This window comes from Mytilus edulis, chromosome 1, assembly GCF_963676685.1.
Source record: "Mytilus edulis chromosome 1, xbMytEdul2.2, whole genome shotgun sequence".
Taxonomy (NCBI): domain Eukaryota; kingdom Metazoa; phylum Mollusca; class Bivalvia; order Mytilida; family Mytilidae; genus Mytilus; species Mytilus edulis.
In genome coordinates, this window is record NC_092344.1 from 102090954 (window position 1) to 102105691 (window position 14738).

Consider the following 14738-nt stretch of genomic DNA (forward strand, 5'->3'; position numbering starts at 1 on the left):
TCTTCCACCTTCTTAAATATAATGCTTTTAAGAAGTTAGCTAAGGTCACCCCTGCCGTAGCCGCTGCCCCCGCCAGATCACTATCCCTTTGTCAAGCTTTCTGTGACAAAAGTCGCAGACTCGACAAAAATTCAATATTTTCACCAAATCTGAATTTGATAGATACTTTTAATACAAAAATTACCAAGAAAGTCAATATTACATCTCATTGATGTTTAAATCTTTTTACTACATTTAATCTTTTTTTTTTAATTTGAAATTACAATATCACTAGGTAAATGTCACCTCTAAAAGTATTGTAAATTGAATCTGAGACCAGTAGGGTGTGTTACAATCGAAGAGATACTAATACACAGCTATCATGTTTACAAAAGAATTAGTTGACATTAACAAAAAAGTTCCTTTCTGTTTTCTTTAGATGGCAAAACTTCCTTCTTAAAAAGATGTACACTTGATTGGATAACACTAGAACATTGAACTGAAGACTAAAGTTTCTCTTCCCTTTCCCATTTCTTGAGTATATATTTTGTTTGATGTTACATAATTCTTTACCTATGGGAGGCTATGTCACCATTTATCAAGTTCGCATTAAGTTTAAAAAAAAGTAATTTAAGCCCATTATATTTAACCATGTAAAACAGTATCAAATGTAGTATTACAGTTCACAAAGTTTGTCAAAATCCAGAGTAATCGTTGAATAAGTCATTCCATGTATATCTTATTACTTTTTAACAAAAAGCAATGTCGAACTATGTAAATGTATACTACCAGCACTTCTTAATATGTAAATAAGCAGGTAAAACATTTTGATTATCAAATAATTCTTTTTTTTAAGAAATTACAACATTATTGGAAATAATTTCACATCAATTCTATAAAATGGTGAGATTTTGGCCAGATTTGTTCTATTTTGATCCACCTTTTCCATCTTATTTGTATATTATTTCATAGCTAAAAACTGATATACATTGTAACATGTTTTATTAAACATCAGCTTTAGTTAAATATCCAAATTGTTATGGTAAAATTGGTTCAATGAACTGTCAATCAATTACCTGTAACATTTCTTATGCAATTTCGCTTAACTAAAGTACAGGTGCAATTACTGGGACTTTTAAAGAATAAAAGACAAGAGTTTCTAATCTATTAAACCACTGTTTACTAATTGGTACAAATATTAAAAGTTATACATTGTATAAATTATATATTGTGCACATGATAGGAAGAAAACTTTTGATTTATATTCCAGATCATCATTACAAGAAGAACAGATACATATGTTAACCTGGAAGACTTGTTATTTTATTCTTCTTATAGTTACTAGCTTTTGATCATAAACACGCTTCTGCCATATTGGTGTAAATCCAGGATAGTTTAAGAAAAATATTAAAATTTTAAAAACTTTGACCACAAAGTGAATGTAATGTTAACTGGATGAAAAAGTCCATTGATAAGTAAAATATGGATAAACCGTTTTTTTTCTTTCAAAACCTACTTCTGGATACTTTCATATGATCAGAAACAAGCTCCTGTCCAAGTTTGGTAGAAATCCAGTATGGTTTAAGAAAGGTATTAAAATTTTAAATACTTTAACCACAGAGTGAATTTTTGTGGATGCCGCCGCCGCTGCCAACGTGCCTTTATTAATTTCAAAACATTTTTTTACTTATTTCTTAGTGAAATTTTCAAAATTCAATTACATTCACACAGTTCCAGAAAATTTATCCCAAAACTGGTTTTCTTTTGTGAATTGTCTTTAGAGATCAAAAACAAAAAGTAATTGGAAATTGTCCCCTAGTTCTGGACATTGACATAAATAACCCATGTTATTGTCTGTCAGTAACAATCTCTATAATACTGCAGTCTGACAATTTTGTGAGTAAAAAAAAAAGATACTATCAACTTCATTCCAAGAACAACAAATTCTCCAAATAATGAAAACTTGATCACATGACAAAAAGTAACCTGTGATATGGTTCCAGACTTCTGACAAAAGCTTTAATATGTGTCAATGTTGTTTATCAAAACATAACACAAATATTTATAAAATGCAATCATTCCTATTTTTTCTAAAATAAAAAAAAAAGGATGAATATAAAAGTACAAAGTCCTTTTTAAAACAAGATTGGCTAGTCAATGCTGTTTTATAATATAGGACATTGGATAATTTAAGTTTTAAGGCAGAGGGGGAAACATATGAAACATTGAGTGCAGAGACCTTCCAATGTTATTTCTATAACAGTACTTAAGCAATCAGGGAAGGAAGAACCAATTTTAAACCACTTACATCACAAATTCAACAGGGTGGACAATCCATCATTTTATGTACTTATGTTATCAGACATATTAGTATTAAGCTTATTTTACAAAGAAAATCTGAATTGTTGAATGAAAAGGCACTGGTTTCTTTCATATTTTTTGTAAAAAAAAATCCTGTACGTCTGTTTTAATATTTGATTATTTACCAGTGCTATCCTGGTCTAGTATTTTGATCTTGTTTTTGATTTTCAATGAATTTTTTGTATTGAAAAGTATTAGGATATTATCACTATGTTACATTCAACATTATAATGAAAATACAAATAAGGAAGGATCTTTTTTTTTTTTGTCATAAGGTCATCTTAAAATGAATAGAAACCATGAGAATTAGTAAATTATAACTTTAAAAGTTTGTTCTACACTTTTGTGAGTCATTTTTTTAACAACTGTTAAATTTTTTAAAAGTTTTCAATGTGATACTATGTAATTACATTATGAATTAACTGTTTACTTGAGATGAATGAAAACAATGATCTATTAACCTAATGAATAATGACCTAGATTTTTCATCACCTGACTTAAATGAAACTTAAATTAATGACTTGTTTAACCACAAATTAACCACAAATTTATAAAAATTTTGATTGCTTCCTATCTGCAAAAGGGTTTTAGTGCATAGTCCTTTTAAAGTAAATAAAAAGAAGTTTTGTGGTTTTTCTGTCCTTTTAGTACCAAAGAAAACTTTATACATGTATATACAATTGCCACTTTTTAAATAAGAACAAATCATTTATTGAATGAATCACTCTTAAATAAATATACTCCTCTTTAATAATAACTGACATTTTTTTTTTTCATTATTACAATCAAAGAAAATTTTATCTGTTAATTTTCTTTAAGTAACTGAACTATTATTCCATGGTCCTGATACAGGGGCGGATCCAGCCATTTTAAAAAGGGGGGTTCCTAACCCAGGACAAAGGGGGGGGTTCCAATTACATGTCCCCATTCAAATGTATTGATCGTCCAAAAAAAAGGGGGGTTCCAACCCCCGGAACCCCCCCCTCTGGATCTGCGCCTGTGATTTATCATTCTCATTCTCTCTGTCAAAAGTTTGTATTCTTTGTAATAATTCTCTTTCTAAGTTTATACCAATTTCTGGCGTCATATCCTTTAATTTCTAAGGTATCCATTACCCTCTTCTAAAATATCAATCTTACTCTTACTTTCAATTCCCAAGTCTACAAAATCCCTCTCTAACATGCATACTTCCATAGTGAATGATATTACTCTCTCTGACCTCTCATTTCACAGTCTAAAAAACCTTCTACTAAGCCTTTTCATTTCCCACTCCAATAACAGCATTCTCTAAAAGTCATTTGTATCCCTCTTTTGGGATAATAGAACGAACAAAAGTTTAACTAGATTGACCAAGAGGAGGGATTCAGTGGAAAAGGTTCCTTTTGTTCGTAAATAAAATTTCATGGTTCTAAAATTCCAAAAGTTGTTCTTTTCTTTAGCATGTTTAACAGTTTGGCATCATCAAGATCATAGGTCCAATTTCAGTGTGAAATGTAAGCACTAGATAAGTATTGTGTATACTTCAAAAAAAATTACAAAAAGAAGTTCCCAGTTGCATATTGTTCATTATTTAAGAAAACACATTAAAACATTGCTATGAAGGAACAGCAATTTGTCATGACTTCTGCTATTCATTATTGACCTAAAAAGATGGCCGATGGAAATGTCACAATTTTGTTTCACATTGCTGAAGAGCTCTATTACTTAATACATTAAGGGTATGACTTATAAATATCACATTCAGTTCAGTGGTATGAGAGATATATAACAGGCAACAACCATAACATAATGTTTTCTTTCTAACCAAATATTTCTTCAATCTATTGATAATTTCCTTCTCAAACTTAACCATTTTCCTAATCTACTCTATCTTTCTCTATGAAACCAATAACAATCGTCCAAGTCTATTGTAACTTTTCACTTTACCTTGACTATTTTTGAAGAGTATTGTACCAGTATATCTCTCTCTCTCTCTAACTTACCCATTCCCCCAATCTACAATATCAGCTATTTCTTCTTTCAGTTCTACCATACTATCCTCAGTTAACATATTACTCATTAGTTTTCCTCGTAAAAGAATTAATTCATTCATTGTATGGTAAATTTGAGTCAGAACTATAGTTTGTCCCTGAAAAACAAAATTAAATGATGTAAAACGTAAAGTCTCATGGAATCAAACTGCATGGTTCCACAGAATTCTTCCTTAATTTAAGAACTCAGGTGAGCAAGCTTATAGTACCTAATGGCAATGCTATAGACTATTTCTTACAAGTAACTAATGGTATATTCATTGTTAGGCAAAGGATTCAGTCCATTTATTGTGGTGTTATGTTTAGTATGCTCAAATGTTTTTTGTTCCTTTTACATCCCAGTGTTTAACAGATTTTTTTGTCAAGTGCTGTATTGAATGACACTATTTTTCAAAATTGTATTCTCTTTCTTCTGGCTGTGATGTAGACCTTTAGAAGCATTAGAAATCAAAACTGATCTCTCTCATATTTTAATTCATTTTTAGTATAAAGACCTTCAAATGTAACCTCGAAATCAATGAGATCTTTCTCTTATGTATTTATGTCCAAAAAATATAAATAAGCAAGTGTAGTTTTAATCCCATGTAAATTACTATGTTCATCACCTTGAAACTTTATTTTTTTTGCTTGAATTTTAGGATATTTTTCTTTAAACTATGACCTAGACTTATGGAACGTATATCTCAAAAATAAAACTTTTTCTTCCATTATATATATCCATATAAAATGTATGAATATTTCATTGCAATCTAATGTAAGGATCTAGAAATGTAATCTCAAAACTCCTTTCAGATATTAATTTTGGTCTATTTATAGTACATGAAGTTATGACCTTGACATAAGACAAAGTGACTCAATATAATTAGGGATCTTCCTCCTTTTATAAATATATGACCATATCAATTTTTAAAAAGGAAAATGTATAAAAGAAAATCAATTTAATAATTTTTTGCACCAGATTTAAAGCAGTTCTAATTTTAGTGACAAATAACATAAATATAATGATGTGGTCAAACTTCATCAGATACACTATATGCTAGAAGCTTTCCAAACCACATACATGAAATGCTTCCAAACATAAAAACCAACCGGATCTAAATACATGCAGTAGCCTTAAGGTGTCGTAGGTCAAGTAATCTATGCCTCAAATCTAGGGAGTTGCAATATTAGTTTGAAGTACAATTACATAACTTATCATAACTGAATATATGCCCTCAAAATGTGTTGTTTTTGTCATGCAAACACTTATGAATTGTCTTCTGGAAAGAAAATATCATCTGAAACTGACATATCATCAGCAACTGTACTGAATGAATAGTAGTATGTAAATTTATGATACAAAATTTAATGCCCAGTCAGATTTCTGGAAAAGTCTTTATACAGTGCACTAAATATTTAACCAAAAGTTTTGAAGACACCATACTGCTTTAGTTACTCGTGAAAAATGTTAGATTAATCATTATTTGTTGGATACCAATTTTTTTGGGTTTCATGGGTACAGGTGAACCACAAATTTAAATGTTTAACGAATTACAATTTTTTTATAGACTTTGTAAGCAGAGATTGGCAAAACCATGAAATAAAATATCCATGAATTTGCAAGATTTCCTTAATCCAAGAAAATAGATAGCCACAAAAACAAATGAATTCCTAGTATACTAAACAAACCTGTCTCAGAAATGAATTTTTCCATGCCACCCACCACTCTCTGAGGGTAAAGGTCAACTCCATTGCCATTGAATCTTCTTTTGATTTCACTGTCTCATATTGTCTGTAATAAAAAATCAGCTGTAATTTTTCCTGTCAATGAATGTGAACATATTTCAAAAATTCCATATCCACTCTTGGTAAGACTTACAAAATTTCCAATTAGGTCATCAAGCATTCAAATAAAGGTAACAACGATCCAATTCTTCTTGAATGCAGACAACTAGTAAAATTTCAGTGTTCTATTTACACAATGTCAGAAATGACATTTATTCATTTGCAGCCATGCAGAATCTCTTTTCAAATCTAATCGTGTTGGGTTTCTGTCTCTGTCTCATTGAACAATAACTCTAATCTCCCATGATTCATACCTACTGAATAGCTTAACTCATCATATGAAAAGATGTAAATCCTTATATAAAAATTCAAGATGCTATTTTAACATGGTCAAAGATCTGATGATACTTGAAGTTGACCATGTAAATTAATCATAATTTTGTGAAAGAAAACTATTAAAATGTATTTAAAACTAACCTCAAATATAACATGTGAGAGAGTACTCTAAAACATAGTATAATATGTAGTTTTTTTTATGTACTATGGGTACACTCGATTTGAAGTATTGTTTGAGGCATTATTTTTTGGATCATTAAGCTTTATAAAATCATAGTATCCATCTTACAATGAATACAATCTTTGTAGATGTGTTTATTACACATATAAAGCTTACCCTGGATTTTCTACATCACAGTCTTTGGTATGTATATACATCTTTGGAAATATTCCCTGAAAATAAATATAAAGTAACATTCTACAACTGCATCAAGTGAGTTTTGATATCTTTACACTCGAACATCAAGACAAATTACTTTTCCAATTTTAAAACACAACGTCAGCCAAACATTGTTGTCTTTTCTATAGTCAGGTTGTTGTCTCTTTGACACATTCCCCATTTCCATTCTCAATTTTATCACTAATAAAGTGATATTTTGTCACGTGTGTTTGTTTCCTAAGGTTTGGATAATCCACTTTTAACAAACTCATTTTTGTGAATACTTTTTTGTTGTTGTGTTAAGAGTGTTCTAGTCTATTTTACGGCAAATGAGGTTTTTTTTGTAATTTTTTTACTTTGTTGATGCGTTCATAGAAGAGAAGAGTAACTGTAATTTACCCTTCTGTTATAGCACTGCCCGAGAGTCATGAAAATAAATCCTAATGCATATTAGTTTGCCAACAGTACAGAGAAACTTTGATTTCTTTACTGTGATTGTGTTATGTTACTCACAAGACATAGGGTCTAAATGTGATCTGATTAGTTTTAATTTGTTTGTCCCATCATATTTTGGATAGTTCTTTGCTAGATTTGATAAATCATAAGGATTAAATTTTAAAGCCTTCAAAAATGTACCTTATATAGTAACCCCAGGTTACAAAATATGAAGCAATGCAAAATCCCTGATTTGTGCTAATAACAATAAAAGTTTAAGCAAAAACAATTATTGGTAAAAGTTACAATAAATAAACCAGCAATTTAATCATCAGTTTCCATCCCAAATTTTAATTGCTTATTACATTTAATTATTGAGAACAATCGCATTATTAATTTAAACTAAAGCATCTTGTTTCTGATTGTAGTTTTGGTCATTTATGTTAGGGTTATTTCACAATGACAGAACATATAGCAGCCTTGAATAGTTTAGGAACATGTTAATGCTTCAAAATAATGAAAGCTTATGGTTAATTCACAATGACAAAACGTGTAACAGCTGTAGCATAGTTTAGGAACATGTTAATGCTTCAAAATAATGAAAATTTAGGGTTATTTTACAATGACAAAACTTGTAGCAGCCGTAGCATAGTTTACATGGTTTAGGAACATGTTAAGGTGGTACCTAACACTTCAGGGAGATAACTCTGTAAAATTCAGCTAATCATTTTAATCACATTGTATTGTAAAAGGAAATATTAAGCTTCTCAATGATAAAAATTAGTGTTTGTCAAACGACTCTTTATCCAATGAAATTTTTCTGAGAAAGAGTGTGGTTCAAAGTTTTGAAATTTTTATATTTTTGTCAAGGTCAGGGTAAATATTTTGTGGAAATTTTATGAAAATTAAACGATCAAAATTTATCTAAGTCAAGGTCTTAGGTACCACCTTAATGCTTTAAAATAATGAAAGCTTATCAGCAAATTACATTAATGTAACCTCTTGCAAGAAGAATATATAGTTAATATATTTGTTTGAGGAAATCTTAAGTTAGAGTGCAGAAAGAAAATGGGATGGACAGAATGATGGAAGATGGTCAAGGGTAACACTTAATGCCCCCATTACCTACAACGGGGGCATCCCCCATTGCCTAAGAAAGGGGCATAAAAACTGAATATGTTTTATATAATTAAATGGTTAAGTTATGCTGCCAAAGACAAGCACATAGAACTTCTTTTTGAAAAAAATTCCTTAATTCTATCTTAATTTTTATAATTGCATTGCTATTAAATTATTTTCTTATCTTACTCTCATTTGCTGACGGCTTTTCTATATGCAGTCACCCTAACCGTGACACCTTTAGTAAGAAATTTGGCAACTGCACAGCCTAATTTAGTGCAAGGAAAAATATTATAATTACCAAAAAATCTTTCATTTGACTCTAACCAGGACAGATTTTCCAACAAAGTTTAGAGTCAAGTACATTCCTTATTTTTTACAAGTTTTGTGATGTCCTGCATGTAATCCCTATATTATCTTTTCTTATATATACAATCCTTGATACAATCAATTTATAGAACTAACATTGAAACAGTGTCATCTGTACAAAGGGATTTAAAACTTCATCATTTACATGTAAATGGATAAAGCTGTACAAATCTGTCTACCCTAAAGGAATTTAAAAATTATTGACTTTAGTCCCGTAATAAATCACATTTATTCACATTTCATTTATAAATTTGCCCTATAAACATTATAAAGTAACTTTTTAACCTATGAGAAGGACAGGTAGATAAATCTCAAATTCATATAAAGTCATATTTAATATATAGGATTATAGATAAGAACAAAATATTCATTAATAGTACAAAATGACTTGTAGATATATTAATCTGTGACCATGACATTCAAATCATATGACAGAAATGAATATTCTCAGTAATTAATTTTTGTTTTTCGACCACCTGTCTGTATATACACCTTACGGCTAGACAATTGATGTATGTAAATCCAACAGGCTTGTCTATGACTTCATTCATGCCTGAGATACATCTATTTTCAAGTCACATGTAAATTAAAATATTCTCAAGTCACATGTATATTAAAATATTTTAAAGTCACATGTATATTAAAATAAAAAATCTTTAGTTTTAAATTTGGGATAATCCTAAATTTAACCCATTTACTAATTGCTGTTGCCTAACACTATAAAGTGATGCTTGTCCCTAGAAGAGTAACAAATGTTGATCCTTTAATTGCTTGCTTTTTGTCCTAATGATCATAGTTCCTGAAAAACTTTAAAACCTTTAACATTCAGTTTCTACCCATCAATGATGCCTGATCCCCACATATTTTTATGTTGAAGGCGACAGGTTTATATGTATGCACAATAAACTACTGTCAAATGACTAACCCATCATGACATAGTTACAATATATGTGTTGTCTTCATCAGTTTTGACCTTGTATTAAAGCAAGATATTGGGCCTATAGATTTGTTTTCATACATAACTATTTTGTTTATTTGAAGTCATTTTTATCAATAGAGAACTATCACAGATAAACCATCAAACGTTCCACAGCCACCAGTTTCAACTAAGATAGATCTAGTACTAGAGAGAGCAGCATGCCCAGATCTAAAAAAACTTTTATAACTGTAGAAGTGCAAGACTGATTTTTTTCTAAAGACAGATAGACTAGTGACAGAGTTTAATGGCTTTAAAATAGATGGCCCTAAAATATATATTAATTTTCCAGATTACTGTAATTCAGAAATTATTGCGAGGTTTTTATTATTGCGAAAAATGCGACAGAGTTGTAAACGCAATAATTTAAACTCCCATTCTAAAATATTTCATATGAATTCAACAGGATTTTTCTCAAAATCGTAAAAATTAAAATCACATTTAAGTCTAAAATGACAAAATCGCAATAATGAATGCATGCAATAATTTCTGAATTTACAGTATGCCATCATCACATTTGACCAAGCACAAGGCTATTTATTCCTTTACTTACCACCTGGTTTCTGTTTGAAAGTAAATGTCCTCTAAACCATCCTAAAAAAATATCAAAAAGAAGAAATGTATTGGAATCATTTAGTTAAATTTTTAAACTGTATTGAGAAAAGTCTTATGTCATTATATATTATCTGGCAGGAATTGAATATTGAGAGTAATAATGATGCAACTTTTCATATCATTAATGTTTCTAAGGGGCATTACACTTAAAAAAATAAATGTTCAGCGTCAAATTTCAAACTTGTCCATGACATTGCTGCTATAAACCTATGATATAAGTTTTATAACAATCTGGCAATAATTGTTCACCTGACAGTGACCTGAGAGGGTAAACAATTGCTGACGGAAGGACGCCAGGTGTTTCTATGTCCCACGCAACCTGTTGCCAGGTTGCGCAGGAGACAAAAACAAACCATACAATAGGTAGTTTCTGAAAAGTTTGGATAAAGACAGGAAATTTCAACTGCAAACAGAAAATGATAGTATTTTCGATAAGGGACAGCAGTGCACATATGTATCCCTCAGAAAGTTGTTGCAAGGGTACTTTAAAGTGTAGAAAAAATGGTATTTGCCCTGCATTGGGCATCCCATTTAATGTCCCAAATCTAACTGCTTAAACAGGCAAATTATAGCCCACTTCAGCAATCTTTAAATGACTTTGATTAAAATTCTCAAGGATATACAGATCAGAGCAATGCACACTCTCTGGTTTAACTTTAAGCAATCAGGATATAAGTATAGAAGATAATTGATGTAATTATCCCTAAAAGACTTGAGGAAGAACATGAAATGAACAGAAACTGGATTTTTTTAAAGTTCATACCTTAGTGTAGCAGTTCTTGTCATTTAAGAGTAGTTCAATCCACACACCGATAGAAATATAACTTCCACAAATAAAAAGATTTATTTCCTAGAAAAAGACGACTGTGAAAGCCATACGAAAATTGATAAAACCCCATAATATTCAAGTAATGTGTCCTCTTGTGTCAAATAAGATTGCAGAGGTATGTTTGTTTTAGTTTGGTCACTGATTTTAAATCTTAAATTTATGTAAATGTAAACACACTGGTGAAATTTTAGTACTGAAATTCTTCTTCTAAAGTTTTTGTTCCAGGACATTTTATGATGATAGATTATCAAACAGGGAAGGAAACTTATTATCTAAAATCTCTATCTAGTTATATCTGTGATCTAGTTCTGTAGTTAGGACATAGCAGGGCAGGGATATTATAACTGTGGATTCATTATTATTGTAGGGAACCAATTTTTGTGGATTTCGTGGGTAGAGGTTGAACCATGAAATTAAATATTCACTGAATGCAAATTTTTTATTGGTTTGTGTGCAGACTTTTGCAAAACCATGAAAATCTAATATCCATGAAAATGTAAGATTCCTCAAACCCCAAAATTGGTTCCCTTGAAAAAAAATGAATCCACCGTAGCAGGTTACAGATACAGCAGGCAACAAATTTGTACCTTCTTATGATATTTTTTTTATTTGAACCTGGTACTATCATATTACACTGTACATTTGTATTAGTATAATAGTCCCAGTTTGAACCGACTATATCTCATTTTCAAATTATAATTATTAATTAAAATTATGATCCAAATCATGTGAATATTTTCCACAACAAAAATCTGTAATTTGAACTTAATGTGGTCAGCAAAATCTACAATATTCTTTATAAATTAAAATGTCCATGAATTTTGATGAAACAAACAGGTTTTGTGGTTAAAACATTTGCCAACTTATTTTACCAACACTAATTATGTATTCAAACTGTCAAAGATACAAGTAAACTGACTAATAATGATGACTGAACCACAAATCACACAATACTAACACAAATTTACAAAATACTAAATTACAGCTGCAGTGTATCTTTTCTGGTAAAAAGTATCCGTAAATATCAAGTTCCTATTTTCAGACTCATATCTACATTAGAATTCATTAGAGAATATTTGGTACAATTTTACAATTATCAGTGTCTAATACTGAAATGAATAAATTATGATACTACTTAAAATAATTATTATAAGACAGCTGTTTCAATAGTAACTTATTCCACATTGATCCAGGTAAAATGTGAAAGGGGACCACCCTTGAGCACTAAAAAGAAATACTAGTTAAACCCTGCTTCATAATAAAGTGCTTGTTCCAAATCAAGCAACCTCATCCATGTTTTTTCATCAGTGGTATTTGTTAATAGTATATTGGTTTTCTTTTTCTTTTTAAATTTCTGTGTTGGTTGCAGATCTTTAGTAGTCTTTGTCAAATTTATTCATCAAAATTGATTTAGAGTTTCACATTTGAATAGAAATTGTGTTTTTCTTGGACAATATCTTAACATCCAGATTTTGTAGTTTTTGTATGTGTGTTATTTATTATTTGACATACCAGTATTAATTAATATGAATAAAGAGAGATGTGGGATAACCTCTGACGAGACAGCAACCCAATGACATAAAAATTAGACATGTTGAGGTCAAAATATATAGTAATCAACACAAGACAATTGAGTTAATAAACAATATGACTTTTAGAGCTTTCAATTCTCCCCTAAGGCTAATCTGGAACAGTAGTATTACAGCACAACACAAGATTCAACTATAACAAGAGTGCAATCGCTGAAATGTCTCACCTTCTTTTCTAACCATTGATATTATGTTGATAGTCCTAAATATAAGGCTTAAATTAAAATATTGTTTGTTTGCAGTTTACCGACCGACCCTTGAAAAACCTCCCGACTGTGAAAATTTTATTGCTTTAAATTTGAAGAATTTTTTTTTAATACTTCTATTGACACGATCCGGGTCCTTTCCGGAAATGATTTAAAGTCTGGGTCAATTACGCATTTCAAGTTCGGTTTTTCTTAGCTTCCCGTCAAGCGTTCATGTGAACATTTAATGATAAAGCACATGGAAATTGTTTACAGGTATCCATGAAGTCACGGAGGAGTACTTTACGCTGTCGTCTCGTGTCAATTTTAAGACAAATAACAAACAAAAAAGTTTATTAGTAAACTGTTTATACAGATTCAGGCATATGTAATGATGTGTGATGATATCATTGACGATGATGCAGCGGATATTCATAACTGACACGATAACCATTCTGTCTCAAACAAATCGGGTACAGAATCTGTGGAGCCTGACTTTATGGAACCAATTTCAGTGGTTAAATAATTCGACAGCAGCTTGAAGTATGGCATATTTTCTACAAATCGTAGTGAAGATGATAAAGATGAAACCACTCCTTCGTGACTTAAATCTTCATGGATATCTGTAAACACGCCTGTACGGAGGAAGGGCTCATTTGAAATGTTAATGGATATAGATCATGCCAAATCAATAAGAAGCAACCCTAACTACACAAAGATGTAGAGAAAATGAATGGTTAGCTTGAAAAATAAATATAATCTCTCTATATTAAATCTATCTTCGATTGCAATGAGTATGCTCCTTTAGGATAAGGGGGGGGGGGGGGGGGGGGGGGCTGCCCCACTCATTGTTATTATTCTCTTTCTTACAATATTAAATATACCCAAACTGTGTCATGTGTGTGGCCTGTGTGAATTCAATTAAAACATGTCCTTAGGAGCTATGCTGCCAATTTTTTTTTATGCATTAAAAATATTTCAGTACAGACCATTTTATACTTTTAATGGGGTGCTATGGATTTCACCCCAAACTTTAGATTTCTTTGGTTTTCATTAAAGCCTGGCAAAAATATAACCTTATCACATATAATTAAATATTGTTAGAAATATGAAAACAGGCGAATGTCTTAATACTTTTTTTTCAAGTTGCCTTTTTTTCAATTGAGGAAGATTCAATGGTTATTTTTTTTTTTTTTATTAAAAATACACTCTTTAATACATTGTCTTATAAATCTTTAATATCTACATTGTTCTGATGAAAATACTTAACTCATGAAAACATTCTGGTCAAGAAGCATACATGTCTGAATATATTTCTTTAAAACAGTTCTAGTCATAATGACATTCCTTGTTTATAAGTGTTCCAGTATTTAATAATTAGGTCTTTCCACCTTTCGTGTGGAAAGACCTATTGATTTTGTTCTGATTATTTTTTTTTTCTTCCGCCTAATTTTTTTCTTGCGGTGTAAAAATGTTTCAAAAGATGTCGCTTAGTTTTTTTGTATATGAGATCATACAGTCTATACGCTTTTGAAACTCACCCTGTTTAACCGAACACTTTTCTTTGTAAGAGTTATCTCCCCAAACACTGTTTTTCTTGTTATCAGATCTCCTCCGCAACCGTAAAAGAAAGCGACAAATTTATTTTTCCAAATTGCTCGTTATATCCTCAGGATGTTACGTTTTATTTTGACCGAAGCTTTACGAAGACCCCATATGAGAGTAATTTCCCCTTTTGTATTGAAATAAGTGAAATAAATTTGTAACTGGAA

At 30.5% G+C, this 14738-nt stretch overlaps 1 protein-coding gene across 23 annotated transcripts in view; it reads right to left on the bottom strand.

The window, feature by feature from the left end:
* LOC139516163 (dedicator of cytokinesis protein 3-like) overlaps nt 1-14738 on the bottom strand; it is a 126373-nt gene that overhangs the window by 101345 nt on the left and 10290 nt on the right. For all 23 annotated transcript variants that reach the window (XM_071306218.1, XM_071306226.1, XM_071306153.1 and 20 more), the window contains 4 exons: nt 10302-10342; nt 6808-6863; nt 6039-6141; nt 4323-4468 (listed from right to left, as the gene is read on the bottom strand). In XM_071306218.1, the coding sequence (XP_071162319.1) occupies nt 4323-4468; nt 6039-6141; nt 6808-6863; nt 10302-10342 (346 nt within the window). The remainder of the gene's footprint in view (nt 1-4322; nt 4469-6038; nt 6142-6807; nt 6864-10301; nt 10343-14738) is intronic.